The sequence below is a fragment of the Gobio gobio genome (assembly GCF_949357685.1).
Source record: "Gobio gobio genome assembly, chromosome: 17".
NCBI classification, from domain to species: Eukaryota; Metazoa; Chordata; class Actinopteri; order Cypriniformes; family Gobionidae; genus Gobio; species Gobio gobio.
The window spans coordinates 24,061,211-24,088,947 of NC_137110.1; the positions used below are offsets into that span (position 1 = coordinate 24,061,211).

Genomic DNA, 27,737 nt, shown 5'->3' on the forward strand with positions numbered 1-27,737 from the left:
CTTCCAGTCATAAATGTTTTATCCGATGCTATCTTAAGCTCACGGAAACAGCACACACAGGTTCAGCATGTGTCTCTGCCTTTATTCATAACGTTGTTGTGATTACATTCAGGAGTTACTACTATTTAAAGTACTTTCAGCACTTACTTCCCTAACCCATTCATTATCACACTCTATGAAATGGTGAATATTTTGTCAAATCTTGGTAATTCTTTTCTGTTTAAAAGCACTGCTCTGGTACATATTGACCTTGAAATATTTGATTACCTGTGCTTTCCCACACAACACATTTTCTTTTTTCAAGTATAGTAAATTGATTGTGTTTGACACTTCAGATTGATGTATACTGCTAGGTTGAGCTGTCTCTTTTTATTTGGTATTGGCTCAAGTGTAGGTAATCTCAGCTGACATCACGTAGGGTGTCTGGAAGAGCGCAGTGCCATCTGTTCCTCTGACAGAACAAACATCCTCTGGACCGAAATTCATGCAATACACCCACACTGACTTTAGATTTAATATTCCAATAATATTACAGTATAAGATGTTTTGTTGTCTTTATTGGTTAAACACACTCACACATTGAATTTTCATGTTTTATGGGGATTTTCCATAGACACAATGATTGTTATACTGTACAAACTGTATATTCTATCCTCAAACCCTACCCATCAAAGAAAACTTTCTGCATTTTTACAAAAAAACTCTATTACGTATTATTTATAAGCTGGATTCCTCATGGGGACCAAAAAAATGGATAAGCCATATACAAAATTGTTAAGATGGGTGTGTCTATTGCATACTGCAGACATAGGTTACTGAACTAACACAAAATAAATTTCTTTATGCATGCATTTATGCAGGAAAATTAACATACCCAGTATATCTGGGATTATAAGAATATACATTAAATATGATTATACAAACAATCCCCTATTACTAAATTGCACTATACTAAAAAAGGTCATGCACCATCTTGCTCAGAGCGACAGTATAAATGCTTGGAAATAAAAATTGTGAAGCGTATATATTATTGTCTTTTTGTTGACCAACATCCACTTCAGACTTCAAACCATTAAAGGAACACTCCACTATTTTTGATAATAGGCTCATTTTCAAACTCCCCTAGAGTTAAACAGTTGAGTTTTACCATTTTCAAATTATTCAGCCGATCTCCGGGTCTGGCGGTAGCACTTTTCGCATAGCTTAGCATAGATCATTGAATCTGAATAAACCGTTAGTATCTCGCTCCAAAAAATAACCAAAGAGTTTCGATATTTTTCCTATTTAAAATTTGACTCTTCTGTAGTTACATCGTGTACTAAGACCGACGGAAAATGAAAAGTTGCAATTTTCTATGCCGATATGGCTAGGAACTATAATCTCATTCTTGCGTAATAATCAAGGAACTTTGCTGCTGTACCATGGGTGCAGCAGGTGCAACAACACATTGTCACCACTGCCATAAAGGCAGTAGTACAGTACTACGCAGCACCTGAAAATAGTCCCAAGCTAGCACGCTGCATGTGCAAGCAGGTTGTCATGTTGGCTATGTTGACGGAAGTTAGCCTATATTCAGGCGCTGCATAATATCATTGTGCCTGCTGCACCCATGGTACGGCAGCAAAGTTCCTTGATTATTATGTAGGAATGAGAGTATAGCTCCTTGCCATATTGGTCTTAGTACACAATGTAGCTTCAGAAGAGTCAAGTTTTAAATAGGAAAAATATTGAAACTCTTTGTTCATTTTTTTTGAAGCGAGATGCTAACGGTCTAATCAAATTCAATGATCTATGCTAAGTTATGCTAAAGGTGTTACCACCAGACCCGGAGTTCGGCTGAATGGATTCGAAAACGGTAAAACTCAACTGTTTAACTCTAGGGGAGTAGGAAAATGACGCCACTATTTTCAAAAATAGCGGCGTGTTCCTTTAAAAAGCCACAGGTCAGCTCAGGTCAGTTATTTTCATAACTTGTCACGAAATAAAAAAGTCTCTCACCTCAAGACAAACTTTCCATATCCTGTCAGGCATTATTATGTGCTTGCAGTGTACATCACTTCACTATAAACAGCAAATGAAATAACAAGCATGCAACTTTTTAGTTACGTTGTGAATTAATAAGCTATGAAATTACAAAAAAGTAGCCTACCAATAAATTACGTAACTGGTACATTGTGTGTTAACTGGAAAGGTTTTGCATGCAGGTATAATGTTTATATTCATCAGGATCATTGTCAATATGTTTTATTAACTGTTCATGTTTAGTATGGTGTATTTATCATTGTAACTGTCATTTTCGTAACCTTAACTTAAAATACTATTTATTTTAAATTTTTTAGATGAATGTGGTGGCTCATACCAACTTACTAACTTTATTGTATTACCATAAACTAGTTTAGGAATGCTATTTAATAGCATTACCTTATATTGTTATTCAGCAGTGTTAGTGATATTCTAACAATTTATGTTAAGTAAAGTGGTAAAGACGGTACTCGTGTGTGTGTCAATCATAAAAAAATTGGTCTCGGCTTAATGACCATGGGAAAATGTGGGTACTATATGGCCAAACCAGTTGGGAATCACTGCTTTATATCATATTTATAGTGGCAAATGTTCTGACAGGTTTCTCACTCCTGACTTATTACTGGGCGCCATGGCAACAGTCTGATCCAAGGTTTTTAATATCTTTCCTTTACACGGACACACTCACTACACTGTGACAGAGGATCCGCCTCTAATCATTTAACTGCCGCCTCAGCCGTCCAATCGCCATTGCAGATCCAGAGTTACAACATGCAGGGGCAGTTGGAAAAGAATACATAGTACACTACTAGCATTGTGTAACGAAGTGCACATGAAGTTGACAACAAATTGTCACCACTGCCATAAAGGCAGTAGTACAGTACTATGTCTTTACTACAAGAGAATGAGCCTTCCTTGTGAGTGCAAAAGATGTCTTCAATGTCAAGGTACAGAACTAACATCCAAGATGATGACTGCCAGACTCTGCATAACCTTTCACTTCCTCTGGCACAAAAATGACATGGCACTTTCCACCATGCATGCCACAAACACTTTACTCGAGTCCAGGGCATTTGGCCACCATTAGAGAAATCCCACAGTGTCTGTCTTTTTTACAATAACTAATTCAGTGCCATCTTCTGCTCTAAAGCCAGTGTTATCTACTGTTCTGAAATGGCTTACCTAGTCTCATACGACAGTCAGTAGTATTCCGCTATCATGCAACAGAACAAGGGGTGTTGTCTAACATCATGAAAAGTATCTTTGAAGGTAATCTAATATCATAGCTTTATAAGGCTTACATTTACATGGTGCAATGGGAATTTAGCCATGTTATTGATTTATCATCATTTACTTTCTTGGAAATAGCGCACAAATGGTATGAACTACTTTTATTGTGATTTTTGGAGCTTGAATGTCTCCTTTCATTTTATGAAAGAGAGCAGCTCTGACATTTTACTAACGGTCTCCTTTAGTGCTCCATGAAACAAAGAAAGTCTTCAGGTTTATATGATATCAAACATTTGAGGTTGGTAAGGTTTTTAAAAAATATATATTTTTGAATAATAGATGCATTTAAGATACATTTATGTGATAAAAAAACAGTAGAACAGTACAATTGTGAAAAAAGTATTACAATGTAAAATAACAGTTTAATATGTTTTAAAATGTAATTTATTCCTGTGATGGTAAAGCTGAATTTTCAGTGTCACATGATCCATCAGAAATCATTCTGACATGTTAATTTGGTGCTCAAGAAACAGCTCTATATGTATTATAACAGTGAAAAAAGTTGCCGTTATAACTTTTTGTGGATATTGTGATACATCTTTACAAGGATTTTTTTGATGAATACAAAGTACAAAAGAACAATTTATTTTAAATATACATTTTTTGTAATAATTTAAGAGTTCCCTTTCGAGGGAACTCGCACTGCATCGGGACGACGCTTTGGGGATGCTCCCTTAGCATCAGCGAATCTGAAACCAGAATGCCAACTAGGCCAATCCGATTGGCGTGCGTGATGACGTCATTGTGACGGCATACCCGGAAGTATAAAAGGGGAGCTGGAACGTAATGGCGGTAGTTATTGCTCTTCAGCAAGCGCTATCTGTCAAACTGTCTGTCTATTTACTGTTGTATGTCAGTGAAAGTGTGTGATTGAAATGAAGTGTGAAAAAGTGAGAGAGTTCAAGCAGTGTGTGCATCCTTGCCCTCGCTACATGTCGGGCTCGGATACACACCTGCTGTGTGTGCACTGCCTGGGCATGCTCGAGCGGCTCTCGAGGGAGCCGCTTGTGAGCATTATGAAAGCTGACGCTCAGAGTGCTCCGCTCTCGGCGTGAGCCCCGTGGATCGGTCCCGCATCCGCCGAGGCGGTGCGGCGAGGCTGGTCATGGGGCTCACGGATGGACTGTCAGCGGGACTGGGACTGCTGAGGCATTTTCCCAGTCTTTATCTGACAGTTCAGATGTTCTCCTTCCCCGTGTGGAAGCCCGCGCTGCGGCTTCTTCCCCCGGGGCGGAGGACGCGATGTGTGAGAGGTCTGATTCTGAGGAATTAGACGTACTCAGCATCGAGGCAGTCAAAGTCATAAGCACTTCTTAAATATGCAAGATTCCATCCACGCGATTGCTGGAAAAAAAAAAGGCAGCGCGCAGGTTATGGGTCTGCAATTAATGTGAACACACGCGATCGGTGTGCATGAGATACTGGTTGGCTTAACGGACGAGTCCGTATAGTAAAATAAATCAGTATTTGTCTGATATGGCTGCATTTAAGTCTGAGGATTTAAATGAGATATTATCTGACTCTGAGGAGTTAGATATTCAGTCATTTCAGACCATGTTTCACTGTATTGTGTGACACTGTTTGGCTTTTTTCTCGAGGGATGAAAGCCAATTGTATTATGACGGCTTGAACCACGTTGCTGAGGCAACGCGGGGTCTATGAGTCCGTATAAATACAAATAAAACAGTGTCGTCTGATTAATTACGGCTACATTTAATTCTAAGGAATTAAAATTAAATATAATCTAACTTTGAGGAGTTAGATATTCAGCCTATCATTCAGACTATGTTTCACCTTATTGTGGCTGCATTTAATTCTGAGGAATTAAATTAAAATATTATCTGACTTTGAGGAGTTAGATATATTTTTTATTCAGCCTATTATTCAGATCAGGTTGCACGGGTTTGGTGATTATGATGGCATTTAATTCCGAGGAATTGAGTGTCATGTTATCCGACTTTGATAAGTTGGATACTTTAATTCTGTCACCCAAGCGTGTTTAACTTGTGAACTGGATATTCATCTAAGATGGAGCCCTCCTGAAGTTGATGTCGTTCTCGCCGCCTTGTGGCCTGCGGGACACATCAGTTTCAGGCAATTGCTAATCGCAGTGTCCGCTCTAGGGTTGTGGCCCTGTTGAGCTGCTCCCTTAGATGAGGCCCCCTGCTGGCCAGCCCCCTCTCCCGGGTAGGAGCGATCGAGGTCGCCTCCCCTGTGGAGTTTTCGGGAATCGATGCTGTGTTCCCGCCGTCTAGTACGCTTCGGGCCACATCGTTTCCCCGTGCACGCGTGCTGCACCAGCCGCCTCTAGCAAGACTTGCGGTGGTCCAGCAAACGCGTACGCACACCGAAAATCTTCCTCGATTTCGCCCTGCCGGTAAGCCGCTTCAGGGGGTCGGGGAGGAGGCTCGGTTGACACCCGAGACCGGCCTCGAGAGGCTGGTTCCCTTAGCAGATTATCTCGGCGCATGGTTATGCCTCCGAATATATCAGCTTGGGGCCTGCGACTGTAGGAAGGGGCATACAGACTGCAGTCCGGTTACCTTCCCCTGAAGTTCAGTGGGGTGGTCTGGACGGCAGTGGTCCCTGGGCAGGTTCGGGTAATGGAACAGGAAGTTCACTCCCTGTTGGTAAGGAGGCCACAGAATGTGCTCCTCCGCCAGACAGGGAGTCCGGGTTCTACAGCCAGTACTTCATAGTTCCTAAGAGGGATGGCGAGTTGCATCCAACTTTAGACCGGAGGTACTTGAATCGTTCTCTGAGGAGATTCAGATTCAAGATGCTTAGCATTTCCTCCATTGTGATTCAGATCCAGTCTGAGGACTGGTCTGTCACGATGGGTCTGAAGAGGACGCATACTTCCCTGTATCCATCCTTCTGTGTCACAGGAAGTTCCTGAGGTTCGCTTTTTGGGGCAAAGCGTACCAATATCGGGTTCTTCCAGGCGGCCTGGTCTCTAAAATGAAGCTAGGCCACAGCATCACTGTGAAGCAGTTTAAGGCTGCTGGGGCTCATTGCGGCTGCGTCCAACAGAATATCTCTTGGCCTGCTGCATGAGACCCTTACAGTGGTAGCTGGGAATCAAGGGGTTTTCCTCGGGGGGGAAAACCATTCTGTATGATCAGGGTAACGCGCAGATGCCTTCGTTCCCTAGTCATATGGAAGAAACCTTGGTTTCTGTCCCAGGGGCCAGTGTTGGGAGCGTTCTGTTGCCGGTAATCCGTTTCAACAGGCGCCTCCCTCACTGGCTGGGACGTGGTTATGGGAAGTAAACCAGGTGGCTTTCCTTGAGGGGAAATCCATTCTGTATGATCAGGGTAACGCGCAGATGCCTTCGTTCCCTAGTCATATGGAAGAAACCTTGGTTTCTGTCCCAAGGGCCAGTGTTGGGAGCGTTCTGTTGCCGGGAATCCGTTTCAACAGATGCCTCCCTCACTGGCTGTGACGTGGTCATGGCGGCCGCTTTGCGAGAGGTCTGTGGGAGACCAGGCATTTCTCCTGGCACATCTACTGCCTGGAAATGCTGGCGGTCTACAAAGCTCTGAGGAGCTTTTTCCCGGACCTCCGCGGCCACCATGTACTGATACGGAGGTAAACCAGGTGGCTTTCCTTGAGGGGAAATCCATTCTGTATGATCAGGGTAACGCGCAGTGGCCTTCGTTCCCTAGTCATATGGAAGAAACCTTGGTTTCTGTCCCAAGGGCCAGTGTTGGGAGCGTCCTGTTGCCGGAAATCCGTTTCAACAGACGCCTCCCTCACTGGTTGGGGCACGGCAGGGGGGTTTGAGGTTGCGCCCTCTTTGCAGACTGGCGCATCACATCCTCCTGTGGTCCCAAGGGAAACTGTTGTCCATCAGGGCAATGTATGTCCCGGGGGTCCAAAATCAGGGAGCAGACATCCTGTCGAGGCAGGGGCTGAGGCCCGGGGAGTGGCGACTCCACCCAGAGGTGGTGGAGGCCATATGCAAGAGGTTCGGCCCAGTGGAAGTGGATCTGTTTGCGTCTCGAGAGACGTCCCACTGTCCACTGTGGTTTTCCCTCACGCATCCAGCTCCGCTGGGGCTGGATGCCATGGTGCAGACGTGGCCGAGGCTGCGTCTGTACGCATTTCCCCCGATTGCTCTGCTCCCGGGAGTCCTGGAAAGGGTCCGTCGACAGGGGGTCAGTCTACTTCTGGTAGCACCCCGTTGGCCGACTCGAGTTTGGTTCTCGGATATCATAGCTCTGCTAGCAGGTCAGCCGTGGGAGATTCCTCTGAGGAGGGATCTCCTATCTCAGGCGGCGGGTACGATATTTTACCCCCGCCCGGAGATTTGGAACCTATGGGTCTGGCCCCTGAGGGGACCAGGTACATAGAGGCTGGCCTATCGGCGGAGGTGATAGAGACCTTACTCAGCTCCAGGGCTCCGTCTACGAGGAGACTGTACAGCCTCAAGTGGAATGTATTTTCCACTTGGTGCAGAGAACGTGAGGTGGACCCAGTTAACTGCCCAGTGGCTTCAGTGCTGGAGTTCCTCCAAGATCGTTTTTCTGCAGGGCTTACCCCGTCCACATTCAAGGTGTACGTGGCTGCCATTTCGGCTTTCCACACTCCTCTGGGTGATGGGCCTCTGGGTAGGCACCAGCTGGTTGTACAATTCCTCCGTGGGGCTCGGAGGATGAGGCCTGCGGCTCGGACCAGAGTTCCAACCTGGGACCTGGCAGTGGTTCTTGAAGGATGGCTGAGGCCCCCTTCGAACCATTGGAGTCGGCTGGACCAAAGGATCGGACTCTTAAGGTGGCTTTTCTCCTTGCCATTACCTCTCTCAGGAGAGTGGGAGATCTCCAGGCCTTGGCGGTAACGCCGACCTGCCTGGAGTTTGCCCCGGGAGGAGTAAAGGCCATCTTACACCCTAGGCCGGGCTACGTGCCTAAGGTGCCATCAAGGGTGGTCAGGTCATTGGTCCTGCAGGCATTTCATCCTCCGCCTCATGTGACGGCGGAAGAGGGGAGACTTCACCTACTCTGCCCGGTTAGGGCGCTCAGAGTTTATTTGGCGAAGTCTGCACAGTGGAGGAGATCACAACAACTGTTGGTGTGTTTTGGCTCACCTAAGAAGGGATTGCCTGCGTCTACTCAGACAATCAGTAATTGGATTGTCCAGGCGATTACCATGGCCTATCAGGTGCGCAGTTTGCCTTCACCTGTGGCTGTGAGGGCTCATTCCACCAGAGGCATGGCCTCTTCGGTGGCCCTTCTTTCTGGGGTCCCCTTGCAGGATATCTGCGAGGCGGCCGGGTGGGCTACCCCACACACTTTTATCAGGTTTTATAGCCTGGATCTCCCTACGACGCCTGGTGCTAGGGTGCTCCAGTCCTAGCTGTGCCCGGTTTCCGGCTTCACACTAGGGCAGGCGCTACCCTTCGGTGTGGCCTAGTGGGTACTCGTTCCCCAAAGCGTCGTCCCGATGCAGTGCGAGTTCCCTCGAAAGGGAACTGCTCGGGTTATGTATATAACCCTTGTTCCCTGAGAAGGGGAACGAGCACTGCATCCCGACGCCACACCTCGGCGCGCCTGGAGCGCATGCTTCAGAGCAATTACTACCGCCATTACGTTCCAGCTCCCCTTTTATACTTCCGGGTATGCCGTCACAATGACGTCATCACGCACGCCAATCGGATTGGCCTAGTTGGCATTCTGGTTTCAGATTCGCTGATGCTAAGGGAGCATCCCCAAAGCGTCGTCCCGATGCAGTGCTCGTTCCCCTTCTCAGGGAACAAGGGTTATATACATAACCCGAGCAGTTTTTACTGTAACTGTTGACCAATTTAATGCATATGTGATTAAAAAGAAGAATATTATTACTTACTTTGAATTTATATTATATTATAGTATAATATGGTTCAAAGAAAGCAAAATTTCACATGATCAATGTCACAAATTTGTTCGCATTTGATTAGTAACTTTGATTAAGCAGATAGCGCAGAATCTTAAAGGGTTAGTTCACCCATAAATGAAAATTCTGTCATTAATTACTTACCCTCATGTCGTTCGACACCCGTCAGACCTCCGTTCATCTTCGGAACACAAATGAAGATATTTTAGTTGAAATCTGATGGCTCTGAAAGTCCTCCATTGGCTCAATGGTACTCTACACTCCTTAAAAGGTACTAAAGACGTCGTTACAAAGTCCATCTCACTACAGTGGTTCTAAAATAACTTTATGAATCGACGACAATAGTTTTTGTGCGCAAAAAAACCCTAAATAACGACTTACATAGTGATGACGATTTCAAAACAAAGCATCATGAAGCTTCGAAGCGTTATGAATCACTGAGTCGATTCAGCGGTTTGAATCGCCAAATTTAAGGAGTTTGGCGGTTTGACACGCGATCCGAATCATCAGTGATTAATAACGCTTCGAAGCTTCATGATGCTTTGTTTTGAAATCGTCATCACTATGTAAGACGTTATTTAGGGTTTTAAAAAAATTGTCGCCGATTCATAAAGTTATTTTAGAACCACTGTAGTGAGATGGACTTTGTAACGACGTCTTTAGTACCTTTTAAGGGTCTTGAGAGTGTAGAGTACCATTGAGCCAATGGAGGACTTTCAGAGCCATCAGATTTCAACTAAAATATCTTAATTTCTGTTCCGAAGATGAACGGAGGTCTGATGGGTGTCGAACGACATGAGGGTAAGTAATTAATGACAGAATTTTCATTTTTGGGTGAACTAACCATTTAACTATTCTTTCTATTCGTCTGGTGTCTTAATGGAACAAAAATGTCTAACAGGTATAAAAAGAAACATGAGGGTCAGTCAATGTTGCCAGAATTTTTGTTTCTGGGGGAACTATTTCCTTAAAATGCCAGAAAGTACCCCTCATACCTCAGAAATGGGCTGTGTCTTAGTGTTAGAGAGCAGAGAGAGACGCTGTAATTGGACTGGACATTAGCTGCCCGTCAGAAGACTCAAGACGAAATGGCACAATGATGTTAAAAAAACTGAGGGGAATGCCACCTTTGAACCACATTAACACATTAACTGAATTCTTCATGTCACCATACTAAACTCAATTTACAAAATGTACAGACTGAGAAAATGAAAGCTGAGAAAATCCCCTGTCTCTTCCAGGAGTGGTGTTTTATGTCAGCACAGAGCTAACTGGCTCCATTATAAGGCTGTTACTTTGTTACATCAGCCACCTCCACCTGCCACATTCCATCACAGTCGTCCTGGAAACAAACCTTGCATAGCGCGCCACTCATATTAAAACACGCTGCAATAGTGAGTTCAGTTGAGTTCAGCTCTACCTCAGCATGCAGTATTGATCACCATGGTGACTTATTACAAACAATCAGAGTTTCTTTCAAAAACCCATTTTCTGCCAAGTCATGTTTACTCTCTGACCTCAAGAACAGAAACATATCATGAAACATATGAATGACAAGGTGACACATTAACAAACTTAAAATACATTTTCAAGAAATGAAAGAAAATCTAAAGCACATATCACTCGAATGACTTCTAAGTGCATTCGTATGCAAATTCCTCATATGATAGCAGATGGGTTTAGATTCGATTTAACTCTAGGTACATAAACATTGAAAGGATTAGAAGTGCAAATTGTACTATATCATATAAAAATATTATAGTAAAATGCAAATTACATGATTAACAAATGTGAGTATAATGTAAATACTTTAGTGCAGAAGCCCTGTTATAATCTGGTTCAGTAACACGTGTGGAGCAATATTCAATATATAAAGTTTTATTTTAAAAGAAATTAATACTTTTATTTAGCAATGCAATAAAAAAATTACAGTGAGGACATTTAAATTGTTACAATTAGTTCTGTTCTCTTGAACTTTCTATTATTCCAAGAATGCTAAAATAGTGTATCACAGTTTCCACAAGTGTTTTTAACATAATAATAAGAAATGTTTCTTCAGCAGCAAATCAGCATATTAAAAAGATTTCTGAAGGATCATGTGACAGTGAAGATAGGAGAAATAAAATACATTTTTAAATGCAAAAGCAGTGATTTTAAATTTTAATACTTCACAACATTACGTTTTTTACTGTATTTTTGATCAAATAAATGCAGCTTTGGAGAGCATAAGGGGCTTCTTTCAAAAACATTACAAAATCGTGCCAACTCCATTTTTTAATGGTAGTGTGTATATGTAATTTACATGCGAGCAATACATAGTGTCCTCAAAAGTATTTGTAGAGTGGACACCTCCTAAGCCAACCTTAAAATACACAAAATTCATTGCATTAGATAAAATATGAAACCAAATGGTATCTGCAGATAAACAAACATGTTTCATTTAATTGTAATAACCTCTCGTTTCTAAAAATAAAAACGTTTCTGTTTCTAAAAACTGTTCTGTTGTTTCAAAGTCTCCTAAGACTAAGAGCTGTAAATTAGTATGGATAACCTGGTCTTTGCTCAGAAGGTGCAATGGAGGATGAAAACTATAGAGGCAAGTTATTATTGAGAGGAAAAAATTGACCTCCCTTCGGGATGCATCCAGAGAGGAAAATGACAAGAGAGAAAGAGACTGAGCTGTATTTATCCTGAGCTCCCACATCTCTGAAGGACTAGTGAAGCATAAAATGCCCATTTCATACAAAAGTTTAATTTGTTTAATGGCATGTTTCTCTGATCTGTTGGCTATGGTGAAGCACTTGACATTGAAATTTCCTTTTTAAGAAAGTGATTTTAGACAGACCTGTTCCCATCCACATGTTTTTACTAATGTTAGGGCCGATGGCTATATTAAATGCAGCCTTTGTATTGATTAAAGTATGAGTGAAAGGGTGGAGTGGGAGCAGCTGTATTTTCCAAAACACTACAAGCTACTCACAATTTAATGTAGATTTACTACAGTCAAGCTATAATGAAAAAAGTAATTTGCTAAATTATCAGCAAGTAACAAAACAAGAGAGTAAGAAAGAGTTACTTTTTAAATATACAAACTACGCAACAATGTAATTTCTTTTTCAAAGAGGGTAATAGTATTAAACTTAAACATACACAACTGTTCAAAAGTTTGGGTTCAGTAAGACTTTTTTTAAATTGAATATAGTAATAATGTGAAATATTATTACAATTTAAAATAACTGTTTTCTATTTTAAGACATTTTGAAATGTAATTTATTCCTGTGATGGCAAAGAAACAGTTTCAGCAGTTCACACGATCCTTCAGAAATGCTGATTTGTTATTCAAGAAACATTTCTTGTTATTATCAATGTTGTAAACAGTTGTGCTGCTTAATATTTTTATTTTTTTTATTTTTTATCTTTATGTACACAATCATAATCTTTTACAATGTAATCCTTTTATTTTTAATATTTAAAAATGTTTGTGTGCTGCTGCGCATCCCAGTGTGTGTAAAAAGCCGAGTGTATGCGCATTGTGTATCCGCCTATAGGCGCATATTACAAACGCGCCCTTTAAATAACACAAAAAATACTGCGCTATTAACTTTAGATCAGGTTTTTGTTGGTCAATGGCGCAGTCATTTTCAGTTGCCTCAAAATAGCAACGTGCCAACAATGCGCCTGAACAGACCAGCACGCCCATGGGCGAACAGATGGGCGAGAGTGCATTTGCTATTTAAACAATGTGGCACTGGACGTGAAAATGATAACTGCATTGGGCTCAAACAAGCAAAAAACACTTGCGTCGCGCCTGGCGGCACATTGCGTCTGGTGTATGATAGGGTCCTATAAATGTATCTACTGTTACTTTAGATCAATTTAATGTACCCTTGCAAAAAAAGTGTTAATAAAAAAAAATCATACTAACACCAAACTTTTGCATCGTAGTGTATATATTTCCACTTAATTCTATATTATTATACTGTTTAGTTGAGTCGAAACATGGTGTTAAACAGCAGCATTTATCTAAATCTCAAATGGAAAGATTTAAGTGGATCAGTGAATCATGTTTTTTTCAACCAGTTCATTCACATGAACCACCCAGACAAATTAATTCACTAAAAATAACACTTCCCAACACTACATAAATTGAATATTTCCTGATTATAGAATATTGATATAGCGTTTTTTCTCATTGTATTACTCCATACAGGTTGGAAAAAAGAAGCTTGTTACTTGAAATGTTCTATGCTACAGAAAAATGTAGAAAGTTAGTAATAGTTAAGCTTAAGTTAATGCTAGTTATCATAGTTAAGCGGCACTATTTTGTTCCTCAACACTGTCAGGGTGAGATCATTTTAGGGCAAGTCTTTTCTAAACAATGGGGCTGCTCTCAAATGATCCGTCAGACTTCTTTCCCAGAAGTCTAAAGTGAGAAAAAAGGCTCCCTCCTTGTTTGTCAGAGAATCTCTTTAATGAAACTGTCAACTTCGATTCACACTCCGGTAAGTGAAACATCCTTGTTAAGCAGCTTAATAATAAAATCGTGTGAGAAGGAATGAGAGTGAGAGAACTCACCTCTTATCTGCCAGATCTGTTTTATTGCCCACCAGCATGATGATGACATCACTTCCTCTCTCCGTTCTCACATCATCGATCCATTTGGAAGTTTGTTGGAACGAATTCACATCTTCATAGAGAAAAACAGAGACAGAGAGTGGTACGTAGGGCAAACGGTGAAATAATAACGTTTTTAATTCTGCAATTGATATTTTCTGTTTAATGCGTTAAAAATAATTAACGCAAATAATGCAGTTTGCGTTTTTCCATTTCCTGAAATATATGCTGTTTTGCCACATCTTTTGGCTAGCATTACAGTATGATCGGATGAGACGTTAAACCGAGGTCCTGACTCTCTGGTCATTAAAAATCCCAGGATGTCCTTCGATAAAGAGTAGGGGTGTAACCCCGGCATCCTGGCCAAATTTGCCCATTGGCCTCTGTCCATCATGACCTCCTAATGTCTCCTCTCTATCTCCTCTCCACCAATCAGCTGGTGTGTGGAGGCCGTTCTGGCGCAATATGGCTGCCGTCACATCATCCAGGTGGATGCTGCACATTGGTGGTGGATGAGGAGATTCCCCCCTTCTATGTAAAGTGCTTTGAGTGCCTAGAAATGCGCTATATAAATGTAACAAATTATTATTATTATTATTATCTGTGCACTGCTCACCAGCTCCGCGAAGCAAGCAAATGGCCGACTGAGGATGGTCCAAGTGTTACTGTTGAATACTTTTTTAAGTTCACTTAAATTAAAAGTTGTTACATTATTTTTAATGTCCTGTAATTGTTCATAAATGATAAATAAAAAACATATGATAATATGTAGTTTAGGCTTGTACTACACCGTAATGTCAAATGGCTGTAATTCCTAATTTAAATAGAAACTTATTTTCATTTGAATAAATCCATTTATAGAATAATCAGTGGAATCAGTGATACTGGCCTTCATAGTACTTAATATAAAAAAGGAAATTAAACAAATATTTGTCTTTGTTTCTAAATGAATTTGAATATTCAATGTGAAAATAGATTTATTCAAATTTGAATGTTATGTGCAATTAACTAGTTATTTTATCGACACTGGCTGTTTTAAAACTAGAAAGTGGCTGGGTAGAGATTCTTTTTGATTACCGGGTTTTATTATGGCATTTATGCCTGCTCATGTGCAGCCTGACATCAGTGAACTTGCCTCTGCTTCAAGGTGAAACTGACTGCTTTACCTATAAAATCAGGGTTTATATTTTCTGGTTATATCAATAGTCATGTGCACCTCTAACTCTGGCTCTAGAAGTCACACTGGAGCTTATGGACAATAAAACTGTCATCTTTTTATTGTTAAAAATGACATACAGCTGCTTCTTACATCTTTGGGGATGAATCTATCTGGTTATAGTGTTAAAGACAGACCTGTAACATACTTTACTGATAGAAAATTGTCATTGATCACATCTCAAAATGGCAAATCGGGCAAATGTTAACTGCTTTGATTTCCCTCTTGGAAATGTATTTTATAGCTAAAGGGCGTTTGATCATTGAAGTGTGTGAGTGTGTTACACTCACTTGTGATGTCATACACCACCACAGCTACAGTGGAGTCTCTTATGTAGCTCGGGATAAGGCTCCTAAAACGTTCCTGGCCTGCTGTGTCCCACAACTGCAACCGAACCTGCAAGTCAGATATCCCCAACTGAACAGTCAAATTATTTAGCCTCTCAAACACACATACACACAATGACATAAACATATGAAGAGCCAAGCAAGGAGGTGGATCAATATGACCTCATAAAACCACAGCAAACTGCCCCGCTGAAGGTCATGAAATCATTTCTGGGTTATAAACTCACAGGAATCTCTAGACGATACAATCTATTTTCTTTATACATGAGCTTCCAGCTATAAACTGTCAGCAACCCAACTGCTATAATAAAAAAGCTTTTGAGATTCAATATGGTTACATTAAAAATCTTCTCATTTGACATTGAATAGACAGACGACTAGAGCATTTGATTTACAGCTGTGTTAGAACATAGTAGACTGCTTACCGTTCTGTCCTCCAAATACATGGTTTTTGACAGGAAGTCGATTCCAATTGTCGCCTGTTAGGACAGAAGGGAAACATTATGTAAGAACAAAATGAAATCAGATGCTGAAACTGAGTGGAAATAAGGCTGATTCTGTGCATGGCAAATATAAATGCGTTCTTGATATCGTCCTGAGAATCAGAAAATGTGGTCTAGATTACATCAGACAGACGTTACGTTCTGCCTGTCAATTTGATGAGGGTAATAACTGCTATACATGATCATTCTGTCCTGGGACCAGCCTCTCTTTATAATATATTACACATATTACGCTGTCAGAGTGTGGCTCCTGACCATCAATTCAGAAAACAACATACATAAAAATTTTAATAATAATAATAATTTAAAAAACTATAGTGAATACCAGATTACATTTATATCTGTTCCTCACATGAAAATAAGGGATGTGATATAAATCAGTACAATATTGTTTATTTTAAAAATTATTTTATGGAGGCCTCGCTGTTGTTCTATATTGAATTTATATTGGCTAAAATTGGATATTTACAGTAACAGCATGTTCATTTTCATTATTTATATTACTTTTGTCATCATTTAATGCTCACTTACAGTTAATCTTTAAAACATTAATAAATTAACACTTTATTGTTAAGCAAATCCCAAACTGAATATCCAGTTTTCATTCTATACATTAGTTTTTGTTGCCTAAATTCACTTTTAGCTTTTAGAATTGCTGATTTTAGTTTTTAGTATCTTTCCAATGAATTACATAGTCATACAACTTTTATGGAATTTCTTCTGTATATGGCATTTTGTCCTTTTGGCACTCGACAGCCCCCGTAATGAAGCATTTGAAACATTTGACTAAATAACGTCTTCATTTGTGTAGAAAGAAAAATCATACATGCTCGGAACAACATCAGGGTGAGCATTCTGAGCAAATGATTCAAAATAAATCCCACAACAACAGACCCAGCAATTGTATGAAAATCTATTAGAATATCTGTCTTTACTAGATATCCTCGATCAATCACACCAAATTTAAATGTAGAGATGGGTTGCCAACATTATTGTAAGATAAAACGATGCATTGGCTCAGGCCACCTCACAACACCTCAAGATTACTTGAACACTGATGGAAAGAAAGTACCTTCAGTAAGTTGAAAGCAAATTCATTCTCCGCTAGTGCTTTTATTGCAATATGAGTGCAGTCAGTTGTGTCGATTACGTTTGTAAAACCAGTGATTGCTGAAAATTGCCTTCTGAGTGTGACTGTTGAATTCAACATACAGCATGTTTTTTAAAACATCTGTTCATTTCACCTCAGTTGCCAACTATGAATGCCAACTACACAGAGTGTATGTAATGCTCGGGCAACATTTGCATAATGGTATGTGCACTATTATGTCAAGTTTGTTATTTATTATTCCAGATGCGTACGTAGGACATTTTTCGTATGGATTTTGTGTGTGCTTTTATCCAGAAGGTCTTCTCAGTTGTAGCTCCCTGTGAGCAGTTTATGGATCAATAGGTCCACAAATCAGTGGGATCTGAGGAACACATCGTGGTCCTCTGCAGTAAAAAGAATTGACCTTTTTGTGTGTGATTCAGTTTGAATTGAGCGTCAGTGTCAGTTCTGGCAGACCAAGTAGTTAAGACGCTGCTAACGTGATTGACAACACCACGGTCTCATCAGCTGATTTGCATCAGATATTTCAACTCCCCTCGCTGCTAATGGCTACGCTAAAAACAGGGAGCCTGTTTTTTATTATTTAAAGCAGATTCAGTTCGCTCTTACTACTTGCTGCTCGCTGCTTTGCAACCCACCAACTCCCCACCTCCTCCTGTCGTGTATAACGTGGCATTTGTTTATGTCATTGGTGCTGCTCTGTTCATTGGGGGAATAGTTAAGCTCTCCCAGTCCTAAACTGTGTGAGTGTTCCCTAATGCTGCTGCTGTCCCTGAACAGAGCCATACCGCCAAAAACAAAATTTAATTCAGAATTCATCAACTGATTGCATTCACAAAAAATTTCTAAATAATTTTTATTGTCATGTGTTCTCGACTTAATGGATCTGACAGAACTGTGATAAGTGTAAAATTTCTATAGCACAAAAGAGTAGATAAGGACAATTCTAGAACGAAGCTGAATACATTGTCTCTGGCAAACTTTCAAAGATTCAGTTTAATTTATTATAGATTAGATATAATTTATTTGTCAAGTCAAATGTATTTGTATAGTGCTTTTCACAGCACAAATTTTCAAAGCAGCTTAACAGAAACCATGATGGTAAGATGAACGTGATTTCACCAAGTACAAGTTCCTGGATCAACATCTTTGTTGATCGTAGAGCAACATTCCAATCAACAAGTCAGATTTGAGGGATAAGTTTACAGTTTATGTCAAGTTTAGGCTTAAAACCAGGGTTAGTTGGTTCTACATAAGTTTTATTCACCTATTATTTTACCTCTGATTGTAGGGATAAGTTTAGGTAGGTTTAGGGATAGGGTTAGGACAAATTTTTTGGACAGGAATGTTGTTCCAGGATCAACAAATATATATGTTGATCCAGGAACATGTCTTGGCAAAATCACAGTGACCTAATATCTTCATTCCTTATAGTCACATTTAAAGGGGTGGTTGCATGCGATTTCCCTTTTTTAACTTTAGTTAGTGTGTAATGTTGCTGCTTGAGCATAAACAGTATCTGCAAAGTTACAGCGCTGAAAGTTCAATGCAAACGGAGATATTGTCTTTTAAAGTTATTGCAGTTTATTGTCTACAAAAACGGCCGGTTTGGACTACAACAAGCTTCTTCCTGGGTTGGTGACATCATAAACCCTTGCTATTAACATAAACACTGCCCCCGCAAACACACAACAAAGTGGGTGAGGCCACGTCGCAGTCATTACGAAAGAGAGAGAGCTGTTGCAGCACTACAAACTACATTTGGCCATCTAACCAATCTAAGACCATTGCATTTTTCGGAGGGATGGACTTCATAGAAGCAGGAAGCAAATGAGCCGTTCAAAGGACAGTGGAGACAGCGGTGTGGAATAAAGGTAAAATATAAGAAAAATGCAGCGTTAAAAAAAAAAAAAGAAGTATTAAGACATGTTATACTGCGCCCCTAAACACAGCCAAGCCTAGAAAAAAACCACGGAACCACCCCTTTAACAGATTAGAGCTAGGTAATAATATAGTAAATATTTTGCATTTATACAAACAATCAAGCAGATATGGTATATAGTATATACCAGGGGTGGCAAACTCCGGTCCTGGAGAGCCTCAGTCCTGCTGAGTTCAACTCTAACCCTGATAAAACTGTAGGTTTCTAGTAACCCTTCAGACCTTGATTAGCTTGTTCAGGTGTGTTTGATGAGGGTTGAAGCAAAACAATGCCGGACTGTATGCCGAGATACGTCCAAGATTTGCATGAGGTGTAGCATTTCAAAGACCTTGAGTTTGTTAATTTCCGTCTTCAGAAGAGTCCAAGTCTCTGATCTGTAGAGTAGAATCGAAATGATCATTGTCCGGAAAAGGTGCATCTTGGTCGCGATCATGATGTTGGCCTTCTTCCATCTATTTGAGCAATGCAAATGCTGCTGTTGCTTGGCTAATTCGACATTGAACTTCAATCTTCTTGTCCTCGATCAGGGATCCTAAGTACTTGAAATTCTGCACATGTTCAATTTTAATCCCCTCGAGGTGAACGTTCGCCAGCGATCCGTCGGTGGTAAGCATAATGGTCATATCGATGTTGATCTTCAGGCCCAGTGGTTCGGCAAATCTGGCAACGTCATATAAGGTGTTAGTGCGTCCGTCTCGTCTTAATGAGTTAGTCACTCAATAGCGAAGACTTTTATATTTAAAGAACTAAAACTTGTTGTGTGAATGCTGAATGAACGCTGTCACTGTCAGGACACAGGAAAACACCTTTAAATGTTAAAAGGACAAGATATTGCAGCAGACATAGGACTGACCATAAGGAATATGGTAAATCTGAATGCAGGTAATACACTCTCTGTCTCTCTCGCTCTCTCATAAAAACATGAGAGGTAATAAATCACTGTGAATTTAAAATAACCATTTCAATACATCAAATTTTAACGTAACGTTTCAGATTATAATTTGAATATTACACACAAGGCATATAATGTGTATTTCTTAGTTTATTCCAGTGATTCCTGCACTGAATATACAGTGCCACAGTAAAATAAATGATATTTTACTCAATTGTGAGCTTTCAGTCAGAATCAAATGTAATTGTAACGCATAATTTACAAAGATGATGAAGATAGGCAGGGTAGTTACAAATAACAGCAAGGTTTATTTAATAAAGACAAACATTGTTATTATATGCACTCTTTATTATAACCTTATAATGTCTTTCCAAACCTGACTTTCTTCCTTCTGTGAGACACAAAAGAAAATTTTTAAATTGTATTCTTTTGTGTTAAAATTCTGACACTGCACTGATTTCTCACTGAAATTCTGGTTTATGCTTAGTGCAGACTTTAAAGCATATATATCAAAAGGGATTTCTGTGACAAAAATAAAAAGAAACCTCCTGTGTTAAACAGTGTCAAGATGAAAACCCAAAGGTGTTGAGCTTTTCAAGGAAAGAAGGCGAGAGAAAGAGAGAGAGAGAGAGAGAGAGAAAAAGTGACGCCAATGTTAAATATAGAAACTTGCACAGCTAGAGGAGTGCTTGCACAAAGAGATCCAGAATGAATTATTCATAAACATTTTAATTATTAAGCTTCACACACATCAGTTTTAAAACACAGAGCGTGGTTTCCAGCACAGCTTCCCAAAAGCCTCAAGAAAAAAAGGTGTTCTGATAAGAAAAGGAAAAATTGAATTCCTTTAGCTACTAAAATCCCTATAAATAAAGTGGAACTGGCAAATAAAACTGACAGGCACACAAACAAAAGTTGTTGCTTGAGGTACCAAATGAGGAAGCAGCTAATTATGAGTCTTCATTTATGATTCCGATACACTGCTCAGACAATGTTGTCATAATACAGTCCGTGACCTAAATTATGCCCATTGAGAATATTAGCATAATATAGACTATAATGAACATATATATCTAAAAAATCTAAAAAGCAGTCATCATAGCCAATCTCGCACAGCAGACAGAACATGCCCTTTAGACATAGTACACAAGAAGTGGTTCCTCAAGGGAGGATGGCAGGGGTTTGATTAGAATCGAATGCCAATTAAAACTCCACCAGAAGAGAAATTAGCCACACTAATCTGCTTCACAAAGCACCACCTTGAGTGAATGTCAGGCCAAATCCTGTTTATCTGTTTATCTTTCTATTTGCATTTAATCAAAGCATACATTTTAAGAATGCGACATGCCCCAGGTGAGCAGACTCAAAGCATGCTTGGAGCTTTGCTGCATACAAAGTGCCTGTCTGACTGTGATGGTACAGTTACACCCTCCAAATCATATTACGGAGAATGGAACGCTGACCTGTAGATGAACATTTGTCAAATTCAACAGAATCAAATCTTGTCCTATGATTAAGTTGGTACTTATCCATTGTTTCAGACCTTGGCGAGTTGCCCGTTTGGCATCGATACCCCTGTACCCTAAAGACGAATGACATGCAGTGGTCCACAGCATTTCATTAAGGAATATTGATTTGAATGTAACAGCTCAATGCGGGACCTGAAGGGATGACGTCATTCAATTGGCTCTGTGAATAATCTGAGACACGTTAAGTGATTGTGTGGGTTAATGTTGGGGCATCTGGTCAATATCGGGAAGGCTTTAACATGTTTACATTATACAACTACATTCATTGCCGTCAACATGTGACAGGACTCTCAAGGCTACACTACCATTAATCACTTTCTTGGCAACACAGACAAGATGTCTATGATGGTTTTTAGTAATCCAAGACATCATAGAATGTCAGGTAAGATTTATACAGAAGCATATGGGCTTGTTTATCTATTTATTGAAGACAATTTCAATACAGCAAGAACAGATGCTACTGAATAATTTTGCCTACAACAGCAAAATCAACAGAAGTCAACCATAATGTAAATCTCGGTATGCATTTTATACACCTGTCAGGCATAACATTATGACATTATGTGTTGGTCCCCCTTTTACTGCCAAAGCAGCCGTGACCTGTCGAGGCATGGACTCCACTAGACCCCTAAAGGTGTGCTGTGGTATCTGGCACCAATAAGTTAGCAGCAGATCCTTTAAATCCTGTAAGTTGTGAGGTGGGGCCTCCAGGGATCGGACTTGTTTGTTCAGCACATCCCACAGATGCTCAATTGGATTGAGAAACTCGTTGTTGTGCTCCTCAAACCATTCCTGAACCATTTTTGTTTTGTGGCAAGGCACATTATCCTGCTGAAAGAGACCACAGCCACACAGGAATACAGTTTCCATGAAAGGGTGTACATGGTCTGCAACAATGCTTAGGTAGGTGGTTCGTGTCAAAATAACATCCACATGGATGGCAGGACCCAAGGTTTCTCAGCAGAACATTGCCCAAAGCATCACATTGCCTTCGCTTGCATCCTGGTGTCATGTGTTCCCCAGGTACGACGAACATGCACCCGGGCCATCCATGTGATGTAAAAGAAAATGCGATTCATCAGACCAGGCCACCTTCTTCCATTGCTCCTTGGTCCAGTTCTGATGCTCGCACTGTTGGTGCTTTCGGTGGTGGACAGGGGTCAGCATGGGCACCCTGACTGGTCTGCGGCTATGCAGCCCCATTCGCAAAAAACTGTGATGCACTGTGTATTCTGACACCTTTCTGTCAGAACCAGCATTAACTTCTTGAGCAATTTAAGCTACAGTAGCTTGTCTGTTTGATCAGAACACACGGGCTAGCCTTCGCTCCCCATGTGCATCAATGAGCCTTGGCCACCCATGACCCTGGCGCCGGTTCACCACCGTTCCTTCCTTTGGCCACTTTTGATAGATACTGACCACTACAGACCGGGAACATCCCACAAGAGCTGCAGTTTTGGAGATGCTCTGACCCAGTCGTCTAGCTATCACAATTTGGCCTTTGTCAAACTCGCTCAAATCCTTACGCTTGCCCATTTTCCCTGCTTCTAACACATCAACTTTGAGGACAAAATGTTCACTTGCTGCCTAATATATCCCACCCACTAACAGGTGCCATGATGAGGAGATAATCAGTGTTATTCTCTTCACCTGTCATAATGTGATGCCTGATCTGTGTATATGTTGCAGACCTCACCCTGGAAGTCAACTCAACCGATAAGAATGCATATTTTAAAATAAAAGAGTGAGAGAGACAGTTTGCTGTTAGTCAAACGGTCCTCTGTGTTGTCTGAAGACATGCCAGGGTTGTCACGGCAAGCTATCAACTGCCACCCAGATATTAGAAGCTCTATAATCCCATTATAACCACTGATCTATATAGAAACAGGTCAGATTTCTGTAATAGTACTAATAAACTGAATGTGTTTTAAATACACAGTAACCAGGTATATACACTATATTGCCAAAAGTTTTGGGATGACTGTCTTTACATGCACATGAACTTTAATGACATCCCATTCTTAATCCATAGGGTTTAATAATCTTCAACTCTTCTGGGAAGGCTTTCCACAAGGTTTAGGAGAGTGTCTATGGGAATTTGTGAGGTCAGGCACTGATGTTGGACGAGAAGGCCTGGCTCACAGTCTCCACTCTAATTCATACCAAAGTTGTTCTATCGGGTAGAGGTCAGGACTCTGTACAGGCCAGTCAAGTTCCTTCACACCAAACTCGCTCATCCATGTCTTTATGGACCTTGCTTTGTGCACTAGTGCGCAATCAAGTTGGAACAGGAAGGAGCCATGCCCAAACTGTTCCCACAAAGTTGGGAGCATGAAATTGTCCAAAATGTCTTGGTTTGCTGAAGCATTAAGAGTTCCTTTCACTGGAACTAAGGGGCCAAGCCCAACCCCTGAAAAAAAAAAACCCAGCTCCAGCCTGACCTGCTGCCACATACGCTTTGCCCACCAAGTCAGAAGTCATTCTGCAGGGCTTGGCGGGCAACATTGGGGTTTTAAGGGATGATGCAACCTAAAGGGAGAGATAACTTGTGAGCATCTGTTCAACCCTGGGCATCGCCCCAGAGCCATGCTCGTTTAGCCCCGTGATCGATGAATAAATAGAGACCATGAGACTAAAAAGCCTAGCGGAAAATGGCATATTCTAGGACCTTGACACCTCAGTGTGGAAGTTCAGAAAGAACGACAGGCCCCAACGCAGAGGCTATGATTTACTAGTAAGGAAAATTCGTCTAGCTTGCTTTTTTTGCGAACTTCCTGCTTCTCGACTGGCCAATCGATGTTCAACTTGACCATAGCACAAGTCACAACCTAGCTCCTCATACACAGGGGAAAGACCTCAGAGACCTCCTCAGAGCTAGATAATGGCAACATCGGCCACTCGGGGAAGAAGAAGCCACGGCGTGTGCATTCCACTGCCCTACCTGTTTTTTAATGTAAACACACACAAGCGACACTCTTGTGTCAAAAGACACTTTTGCAGCATGACACAGCATTCTACGCACCACTCATGTTAAAAAAGTGCCACTTTTAAAAAACGAGTCTCTAGATCTTGCACTTTTTTCGTTCCATTGACCAGCGTCTCGTGTTTTTCACAGCAAAAATACTATCTGTGTCAATTTAATACACTTTTGTTAACCCAGTCTAGGCACAATTAAAGCATCTAAACTGTATTTGAAATCTATTTGAATTATATCAATATGTACTCAACATGATTTAAACACTAAATCATGTTGTGTACATATTAATACAAACTCAATGCTCATGACAGACATCACTACCTGCATCTCACAACGACTGGCTGCCGCCCAATGTTTTTCTACCTGACATTTGCATAAAGTTGAGCATTTCTCAACTTTTGGATGCTCTCGACTGCTCTCAAAACGTCCTCCTATCTGCTGCAAATCCCACAATGCGTGGTTGTGTCGCACAGTTCAATGAATTGAAAAGCAATTGAATGTTGTATATGGTGCTTTAATTACTAGCAAAAGTATCTGAATTTGAGGAGCATTTGCCAAATTTTGCAGGATTTCCTGCATTGCTATAGAAAAGCGATACATATTTTTTGTTAAGTTGTCCTCAATAATAGCATGCAAACGTATTCTGTGTAGTCTGATTGACTAAAGATTGACTGCATTGAAAAGTTTTTTTAATGAATCCGACAAAATTACAATTGATCATTTTTGAATTATCTTAATGGCCAAGTTCACACAGCGGCAGAATATGGTTGTCATTCCTGTATTTGAGTCCTTTAAGGGTTGGTTCACCCAAAAATGAAAAAAAAGCCCATTATTTACTCACCCAAGTCATCCTAGGTGTACATTATCCTTTCAGACGAATAAAATCGGAGTTATATTAAAAAAGTCCTGGCTCTTCCAAGCTTTACAATGGCAGTGAATTGTTGTCTCGTTTTTGAAGTCCATAAACGTGCATCTATCCATCATATAACTGCTCCACGTGGCTCCGGGGGGTTAATAAAGGCCTTCTGAAGCGAAGCGATGCGTTTGTGTAAGAAAAATATCCATATTTAAAACTTTATAAAGTAAAATATCTAGCTTCCACCAGATCGCCTTCAGTATTCAACTTACGGAAAAAGTGTAGTGCCTCTCGCAGATCAAAATGCTTACGCCATGTCTGACGACATTGCACACCACTTACGTTTTTTTCCGATCTGGCGGAAGCTTTCTCAAGGAACTTTGCTGCTGTACGCAATGATATGCAGCGCCTGAAAATAGTCTCCAGCACCCTGCCTGTGCAAGCACGTTGTCACGTTGGTTATGTTGATGGAAGTTAGTAATATCATTGCGCCTGCTGCACCCATGGCACGGCAGTTCCATGATTATTACGCAGGAATGAGAGAATAGTTCCCAGCCATATCGGCCTAGAAAATCGCTAATTTTCATTTTCCGTCTGTCTTAGTACACAATGTAACTACAGAAGAGTCAAGTTTTAAATAGGAAAAATATCGAAACTCTTTGGTCATTTTTTTGAGCGAGATGCTAACGGTCTAATCAGATTTAATGATCTATGTAAAGCGATGCTAAAAGTGCTACCGCCAGACCCGAAGATCGGCTAAATGGATTCGAAAACGGTAAAACTTAACTGTTTAACTTAAGGGGAGTAGGAAAATGAGACTATTTTCCAAAAAAGTGGAGTGTTCCTTTAAATGACTCTATATGACAATGTGTAGTTAAAGATAAACCTTAACAGCAGAGTTTTGTTTTAATAAACTGCTTTTTACATAAAACTAAAAAAACTAAAAAAAAATTGTTGAGAATATAGTTAGGACAAATGATTTAGCACTTCAAAAAAAAAAAATCCCCTATAGGAGAAACTGTATTGTGCTTCAGCTTTATTCTTGGGTGAATAAAGAATAACAAAGCATTTTATCATTTAATTCTCTCACTCTATTATAAAACCTAGTGTGCTGCCTCGTCGGCTACTGCATAGACAGCTGCTTACTAAGCATTATAACTAAAATTAAATCTAAATGGCTTATTGGGAATATGTGCATAAGTGGCAACTCTACTTGTCATAACAATAGCTCTTCTCACGTGAAAGTGACGTGAGAAGAATGTGTAATACTGTAAAAAATATAGATAACACAACTTTTGGGTAAAAGAGTCAGTAATTGTTATTTGAAACAAGCCAGTCACAATGCATGACGTGATTGCATTCTTTTTAGAAGACATATTTAATGCCGCCTAAGATCTTAGACAAAACAAGGTATATTAGGAGGTAGTTGCTTACATTTTTGGAATAGCCTTCAAGTCAAGAGTGTGCCTATGATGATGTCTACAGAGGCAGCTCACTAGATTTTGAAACGAAGATTCTGTGTCTTCTCTGCTCCCTGGTTGTGCTGAGCAGAAAACAGTCACACTCCAGTGCCCCGTGTTGAGTGGCAGCTCAGTCAGGCAGGACAGCACAGCTCTCCCACTGGACCCTAGTAGCATGTCCAAATCTCATTCTATCTGCAGCCAAACGGCCATCACAGCAAAACAACCACAAACTCAGCAAGTCATGCCGATTTTTTGACAGGCAGTCAGTCTATGCTCTTCTTTTTCATTTGCTTAATTCTCCTCTAAATCCGTTGCTCTGTTTCTTGCCCCCACTTTTCTGTACTCAAATCAATTATACGATAAAGTTGGGAAGTTTGATGATGTTCCTTATTCCCTTGGCTTACTTAAAGTGGAAAAACTATGCTAGAACCAGGGCAGAATATGTCATTCTGGCATTTTCTGGATGACTTCAAGCCTCAGTGAAACATGTAGCGTGTGTTTAATACAGCTGACTGTTCAGCCCCTTCTAATGAAAAGCGAAGGTCTCAAGAGCCCAACCAAAGAGAGCAGACCTGAAGTCTCCTGCTGTGCTACGCTGTGCCTCACTCAATCAAACATCATGGGGCTCATAGAATAAATAATTTCTAATTAACACTGCAAAAACATACACAGACATTAGTGTGCGCACACTCATAAACTCATCCATGCACAGAAATCGACATCAACACCAGAGGTTCAAGGTTTGGCTGCTTAAATCCTGTAACTACAACATGTTTCTCCAAGTTATCCTATGTTTTAAAGTTAGACCTCTGTAACTTTGAGTGCTCTGGCAATTTAAAAAAAATGCATGCATCTTGCGTACCTTTGCACAGATTAATATGCTTTGAGATACTACATGGATATATGACAATTTCAGAGTAAAACAACAACCATTGATTCCCTGGGGGTTTGCCTTTTTGAATGATCCAAGATAAAAATAAGAAAACACTTCTGGAATTGATGTGGCCTTCAAGTACAGTTGAACACATGCACATGACCAAGCAACGTCATATTTGCCAAAAGGAAACTAGATATTCCCAATGAGTTGGCAGGTCTCCTCCA

The 27,737-nt window shown here is 40.6% G+C and overlaps 1 protein-coding gene across 1 annotated transcript in view; it reads right to left on the reverse strand.

Moving 5' to 3' along the window:
* rab6ba (RAB6B, member RAS oncogene family a) overlaps window positions 1–27,737 on the reverse strand; it is a 119,114-nt gene that overhangs the window by 23,122 nt on the left and 68,255 nt on the right. Inside the window, exons 3-5 of the mRNA XM_079840155.1 lie at window positions 15,789–15,842; window positions 15,307–15,412; window positions 13,762–13,873 (exon numbers count right to left, since the gene is read on the reverse strand). Coding sequence (XP_079696281.1) covers window positions 13,762–13,873; window positions 15,307–15,412; window positions 15,789–15,842 — 272 coding nt within the window. The remainder of the gene's footprint in view (window positions 1–13,761; window positions 13,874–15,306; window positions 15,413–15,788; window positions 15,843–27,737) is intronic.